The sequence below is a fragment of the Pinus tabuliformis genome, chromosome 9 (genome assembly GCF_031772625.1).
Source record: "Pinus tabuliformis cultivar Carrire ecotype Pingquan chromosome 9, CPIR1, whole genome shotgun sequence".
NCBI lineage: Eukaryota > Viridiplantae > Streptophyta > Pinopsida > Pinales > Pinaceae > Pinus > Pinus tabuliformis.
This window is the reverse complement of record NC_142307.1, coordinates 1,788,496,652-1,788,504,174: the sequence shown is the minus strand read 5'-3', so window position 1 is coordinate 1,788,504,174 and position 7,523 is coordinate 1,788,496,652. Positions and strand designations below refer to the sequence as shown.

Sequence of the window (7,523 nt, the reverse complement as noted above, 5' to 3'; positions counted from 1 at the left end):
CCTACGTACTAGTAAACATATCGGCTAGTACAAGAACTAGGGGGTTGTAGCTCCCTTTCAGAAGATGCTGGAGAACGAGAGAAGGTTGTAGCCTTCTACAGGTGGGTGCCTATGTACTGGTATGAGTCTGCACCATTAAAATATTGTAAACATATTTTCTTATTATTAAAAGAAGACAGAGATGACAACAACAAGTGGTTTTCACCCACATTGGGTTTCCACCTTAAATCTTGGTGTTCATGTGTGTTGCTTATGTGTGATGGTTTATTATGTTATTACTGCACATGATTATTGTTTAATGTTTAATAAAGAAATGATGCACTCATTAAAGATCAACATGTGATGAATTAACTGAATCATAAGTTCAGTGGATATATGTTGGTTTCCTTAATAACAGTTGCGTGCACAGGCAAGTTCCCTTCTCTAAAGTAGCATGTATAAATATGATTATGGAAATGAAAAAGTTATTGATTTGTAAATACTGATTCACCCCCCCTCTCAGTATTATTTCCAACACCAGTAATATCATGGGAGATTTTAGCATGTATCCTCAGTGACAGGTTACAGCATACACCACCCATGGCTCAAGGGAGATTCAGTATGCATGAATTCGGGGGTGGAATTTGCTAGAAAGACGAGAGGTTGGCTCTGTTGAGGAAGGTGTCAGAACAGATCGAACCTTCTCATTACAACAAAGACACTAGAGGTGCACAAGCCATGAGAGTACAAACATCTACACTAGGTGGGGAAAGCTGACAGAATCAGGGCACCAGATCTCCTGTAAAGGAGCAGGCAAGAGAGAGACACTTAGAGGATTAGTCAAGGAGGCAATTTTGTTGGTGGAGACCCAGGTTTAGACATCAGGGGCCTGAGTAGGATATTTAGCATGAGTCATAGGACACACGGGAGTGTGAGGAGCACATTGGTATACCAAGTGTGGCACAAAAGTCACCATTGTTGGAGACCTCTTTGATAGAACCAGTTGACTTCTTTGGGGAGAGAGAAGAGCATACACCCATAGGGTAATCCATTGATGAGAAGCCAGGAGACACAAGCATTTCCACCGTTGAGAAGGTGATCCCTTGTTGAGGTATCTAGGGTCATGACTGCTTTTTCACGCGATAGCAGCGCACGACAGGATGATGAGGTGACAAGACACATCACCACCCCTGATGAAGATCTGATAGGTACAAAGGAACCTAGATCTACAATAGAGTTGCGGGATGAAAACCACCTGCAACAACATGGGAAGAACATAGAGGGGCGTGAGCTATTCATGTTGAGTCCATGGTGGAGCAGGACGAACAGTCTTCTTTGGGGCCAACCACTGACTTAGAGCTAATAGGTGCACAGACTATTGACAGAGTTGTAGTAATCCCAGATATAGATGGGGCTTGCAACATTGTTAGACTACCTTTTCACCACAGAGAGAGAGTTGCAGAGACTCCTTAGCAAATTTTCTGTGTTGACTAGGATGGTGAGTTGAGGCGACATGAGCTACGCATGGTGCAACACTTGCAGGATGGAGGGTTTGTTCTATGTGCTAGAGTTTGTGCATTTAATCACTCTCTTGGGGTTGGATGGCGAGAGATTCTGAGTTGGTACCCAGTGGAGTGGGCTAGACTCATGGAGATGGTCATACTCCTGAGTAAAGCTCAGTGGGAGCTCTCAGACATTGAGGGTTCTCGAGGCCCAGGTTGGCATTGGGATCCAGGCAGGGCTTCCTATCCAATATCAGATATGAGGGATGCCTATGGAATTGATGAGATAGCCAACCTCATTCCTGGGTGCATGCATTCCTTAGGGGAGTTCCAGTTGATGCTAGTGGCCAGGAGGTTTGTGAGCAGACTCCATTGGTTTTTTTAGCATGTTGGTTGCACATCGGGCCATAGGATGATTAGCATTCTCTGGAAGGAGTTGGTTGGAGGAGGTGGCATGGGTAGGCCACCATACTGGATATTGTATGGAGATGATGCTCTCCCGTTGAGGTTTAAGACTCAAGAGTCACAAAGGATCGGCACAATATAGATATCCCCTCCAGCAGGAGTGGAGTCAGGGTGCTCAGGTCTACTAGAATGGATGAGGGGACATGATGTGTGTCGTGGTGTGGTCACTATCAGGGTGGCCGACACTTCGGCACATCTGGGATACCATATGTTACAGGGTGGTATGATAGTAGGCAATGGTACACAAGACTCCATAGAGTCAGGTTGTAGAATCGAGTGTTATATAAAGGGATGCAGCCTGTTTCATACATAACCAATTCTAGGCCATAACACCCATTGGTGTGCATGGCTATGCAGCGAGGAGCAGTAGCTTGCAGAGGAGCATGGAGATACGTGGTGGTATACCACAACATCTTGGTTTACACTATGGTGTAGGAGGAGTGACTCGCATCACACTGAGAACATTCAGGAAGTGACAAGTGTAGTGACACACTCAGGACACAGGATAGTACAAAATGGTATAGACGTAGCCGGGGGTACCTAGTGGTGTACAGGGACAGGTTGCAGCATACAATGGCATGTCGAGGAGTGTGATGGTATTTAGTGGTATGTAGTGACACATGATGCGGTGCAACGAGATGTTGGAGCATTGCCTCCAAGGAAACTTATGGACATGGACATTAGGTGTACCATTGGAAGCAACTCACCTAGGATCGATGAGGACATTGTCGAGCATTTGGGGAAACCATGTTTAGTGCAGGCCGAGCCTCGAGGGAGTTATCAGCAGATCTGAGGATGAGAAAGGGTCGTATGTAGGATTACTCTTGAGCATTCTAGTAGACTCATGATCATACTCTTTGGGACATACCCACCCATCTTACTCCAGTGTTTCTTAGAGTCGCAGAGAGTTTAGTTGTTCCACTTTTACACTGTCCATTCAAGCAATAGGGCATGGGGAACTTACCTTAGGAACTTGGATGAGAGACCATGTGTCATGGGCTGAGACAAGATTCTCCAGTTGACACACTTGGTAGGTAGACGAGTTGATGGTTACAAACTTAGGGATGGCATGGTTGATTATCGAGGTAGCATATGTTCCACCCCTAGGCTCACACTTGGGGAGGTGACCGAGAGGAAGTTACATGGTGTTTTTTCAGTTGGACAGCTTGAGTCGTTAGGTGAGCATGAGGTGCATAGGACAATAATCTTCATTAGCAGGACGATGCCTATGCTTCTAGCAGTACCTAAGCACATCATCAGGAGCTAGGATAGTAGATCTCACTATGTGATTTGGCATGCACAGAGAAAATCGATATTTGAAACACATGTTCTTGATGCTTGGTGCCTACCTATTGGATACCTACAGGAGGCAGAGACAGGGCACGAAGGGGCCCCAATAACTAGCAGCATATCACAATGACAGACAGAGAGGATTGGGGATTGTAGACCTCCAATATGGTTATCAGATCCACGGATCCAGTGGTTTGGTGAGATACTCCATTCCTCAGTGAGCATGGTCGGGATAACAAGCAGACTGATTCATTCATAGGCAGACACATGAGTGATCACTGAAGTCCTCACTATAGGACAAAGCAGATTGTTTATCAAGATTTCGGCTAGCCATGGAGTGATAGGCGCTGGCACTGTTGAGTCACTTTGGCAAGATCAGCCTAGCCTCGTTAATTGTATAGATTATGGATGAGAGTTATGGGAGAGGAGGTTCTGGTACGAGCATGTTAGGCAGTCATTCATGACCAAAGTGTCATGATGTCAGTAGGTTAGATTCCTTCTATGATGGGCAGGGGATTCTGCCATAACAGGGCTGAGAAGTTCAACTACCCGTAGAGGTGAGGGTCATCAAGATCTTCCATTTGCTTTTAGTGATTCATTAATGGTGTGGGGAACTTCACTGGTGTGACAAGGTCATCGACAAGAGGATATCAGGGGAGGGCTGGGTAGACGAGGGTTCAATTTCACCAGGTCTAGATTGTATCTTCAGGAGTTTACTCTTGTAGTGCATGAGATGGACTACCCAGTAGGGAAACTTCAAGGGAAGTTGGGTAGAGTCTTGCATTATCATAATGCTCTACTTATTACTAGTATGTAAAGCAATGTTGCACACATCGCGATCGGGATTTAATCGGCGCCGGGAAAAAAGCGGAAAAAATCGTTAAAATCGGGAAAAAATCGGAAAAAAGCGGGAAAAAAAAATCGTTTGGCACAAAAATATTCATTTTTTTTCAATTTTTTTCAATTTTTTTAATATCTAAACCATCTACAACATAAAATAAATACATTGACACATAAATATGATAAAAAAACTAATATATAAGATGTTCAATATCATTTCTAGCGCTAAAATCACACATAACATTGAATCATGTCCTGAATAGTAAGTCCTGAGTCCCAAGTCCAACTCAGCCTCAAAATATCAACAAAAAATATGATAATGTATCTCATCATGTCATAATGTCATATACAATAAAATGAAAGTCTAATCCTATTGATTTCCTCTGCCCCTCTTGCGAGAATATGGCACAGCTTTCTCTTTCCCTCTAGATGTAGAAGCTGGTGCCTGTGGTGGTGGAAATGGCAGTGGAGTCTGACGTGCTCTAGAAGCTGAAGAACTAGTAGTAGCAGCTACAGGAGGCTGAGCTGGACGGAGACCACGTCCTCTACTGGTGGTAGTGGTAGCCCGGGTAGCCCGGGTAGGCGGTGTCACCTCCTCCTCCTGCTCCTCCAACTCCTCCTCCTCCTGCTCCTGCTCCTGCTCCTGCTCCTCCTCCTCCTCCCCCTCCTCCTCCCCCTCCTCCTGCACTAACCAATCCTCAGTGGGATCCATGAGAGGCCTCTCGGTCTCAACCCTCCATTCAGCAGTGGTGTCAATCCCATCAAATGAGATGGCTTCCGTATCAGGTGTCTTCTCTAGTTGTTTCACCCACAATCGAAGATTGTAGTAGACATAGACCATGTCATTAAGTCTATGGGACTCCAACCTGTACAAAGTTCATGAAATAATAAATTAATAATTAATATTATAAAAAAAATATTGTTTAAAACTTTAATGAATTCAAAAATTTATTTGGAAATTTGCAATATTTTAAATGTTTAAGTGTTAACCTATTGCGCTTCTTGTTGTGTATTTTTTCAAATACACTCCAATTGCGCTCACATCCCGAGGAGCTGCATGTTTGGCTGAGGATCCGCACGGCAAGATTTTGCAAAAGGGGTACTCTGCCCCCATACATCTTCCACCATGCGTCTACAACAAAATTACAAAGAAAATTTTAAATAAACATAAGAAAAAAATGGAATTTGAAGAAACAATGAAATTTGAAACAAAGTTACAAAGTACATACTACAAACTAAAAAATACCTGGCATTTTAACCGTCCTATCAATGACAGCCATCTCAAAGCCAAATGTGCCCGCTGACAACTTATATTGCTCAATTTGTCTAGAGGCCTCCATACGTTCTTCTGAAGTTCTCACCATCTTCTGGACACAGGTTAATAATCCTTCCACGACCTCAACATCAAAATTAAACCCACATGCATAAGAAAATGCAGGGTTCAGGAAAAGGCCAGCAGCATGAATGGGACGATGGAGTGTGTTGTTCCATCGCTCATCAATGACGTTCCATAGAAGGAGTTGTCTCTGGAACCCATCATCTCCCTTGTCATCATAGTAGGACCGAATGGCTTCTTTGGCCCTATCCATGGCTTCATACAAATAGCCCATTGCGGGCTTCTCACCATCAACCAACCGAAGAACCTTTACCAAAGGTTCTGTAACAGCGCACACCTCCTGCACTCCCGCCCAGAAGTCCTCCTGGTATGAAACTAGTCTGCAGACGGCCTCTCCTTCTGGTTTGCGGCTCATTGTCGAAGCACGCCACTCCTCTGAAAGAAACATTCTCTTCAAATCCCACATAGAATTCAAGAGGGATTGAAGAGATATGAAACTCGTCGCAAACCGTGTAATGGCGGGGCGCACCAACTCTTTGTTGTTGGTGCATTTTCTCATCAAGCTAAGCACAGATGTGTGATTGTAAATAAATTTTGTGATGCTTTTTGATGAGTCAACAACCTCTTTGACAAAGGGAATTTTCCCAATGTCCTCTAACATCAAATCAATACAATGGGCAGCACAAGGTGTCCAAAATAAAGTAGGATGCCTGTCCATAAGCATTCTACCAGCAGCAACATAATTTGCAGCATTGTCCGTTATGACTTGGACAACATTTTCTGCACCCACCTCCAAAATAAACACATCCAGCAAATCACATAAATTTTTTGCATCTTTGATTTGATGAGTTGCATCAACAGATTTGATAAACATAGTCCCCAAGGGACAACTAACCAAGAAGTTTATAAGGGTTCTCCCCTTTTGGTCAGTCCAACCATCTGACATAACAGTGCATCCTGTTTGTGCCCATGATGCCCTAAAATCCTCCAATCTTTGGGTGCAGTCACGCTTTTCATCTTGAAGAAGCCGGCCTCTGAAATCATGAAGAGAAGGGAGTTTGTACCCCGGGCCAACACTGGCAACAGCATCAAGAGTAGGTTGGAAAAATGGATTATTCCTTATAATGCTGAAAGGAATATCACTCCAGAGGAGAAATTTTGTCATCAACTTGTCAGCTTTTTCTTTTTCAGTTCTTTTTAGCATTGAACCAATAGTTGGTTGTGAACCAGGTGTGGTTCGAGGAACAAAATATGATGATGCAGCTACCGGATTGACTGACGCTGCAGTAGAACCTGTGCCACTTGGCCCACTTCCTTCAACTGACCTTTTTAGTTGCCTTTTGAGTTCTTCTTTGGCGTCTCTAGTGTGCTCTAATTCTCCCAATGCTCTCATGGCTTTTTGGATAATTTCAGCATTTGTCTTTAGACAGGGCACCACATCATGTCCAGGGATTTGTGCAAGGTGGAACTTCAACCTGTACACCCCCCCGAATATTTCCTTTCCACACAACTTGCAATACAAGTTTTGTCTATCATTCGGAGTTTTAGGGTCACCATATTCCCAGAAAGGATCCAATTTCCTTGGCATGTTTGTTTTTGAATTTTGAATTTGCAAACCTATGGAAAAATAAGGATTAGGAAATAGGAATTTAGGATTACATAAATGATAATAGTAAATACAAATTACAATTTAGCATTTGCAAAATTACAAGCTAATTATTTCCAAAATCCCAATTTCTAAACCCAAGTTACCCAACCAAATGCCAAAAAACAATGAAAAATAAAAAAAAATAAACAATGTTTAAAGAAAATGAGAAAATAAAAATCAAAAATTGGTTCTCATAGTCATAACAAATAACCCATCCCAAATCAATGAAAAATTTCCAAAAATTCTTTAAAAACAATGAAAAACAAAGTTTTTATAGAACCAAAACAAAAAAAAATTAATCTACATACCTGGTTTATGGACAAATTGGCGATCTTGGCTTGGATTCCTCCTAAAATCGCTTCGATTCGCTCCCACAACGGACGGCAACCCTCTCCCTCACTTCCTCTCCTTCTCCTCCTTCTCCTCCGCGGCGGACTGCTGAATGAACAAAAAAAATTTCGTT

General features: G+C 43.0%; 1 protein-coding gene across 1 annotated transcript; it reads right to left on the bottom strand.

Annotated features, from left to right (window-relative positions):
* Positions 1-4,845: 4,845 nt before the first annotated feature.
* Positions 4,846-7,184, bottom strand: LOC149155918 (uncharacterized). Its single transcript, XM_089441384.1, has 2 exons — positions 5,067-7,184; positions 4,846-4,942 (listed from the first exon to the last, which is right to left on the bottom strand). Exon 1 carries the CDS (start codon positions 6,998-7,000, stop codon positions 5,312-5,314), a length of 1,689 nt encoding a protein of 562 aa, XP_089297510.1. The 5' UTR covers positions 7,001-7,184; the 3' UTR covers positions 4,846-4,942; positions 5,067-5,311.
* Between the last annotated feature and the right edge of the window lie 339 nt (positions 7,185-7,523).

Coding starts and splice junctions, on each gene's coding strand:
- LOC149155918 (XM_089441384.1), bottom strand. CDS start 7,000: ATGCCAAGGAAATTGGATCCTTTCTGGGAATATGGTGACCCTAAAACT.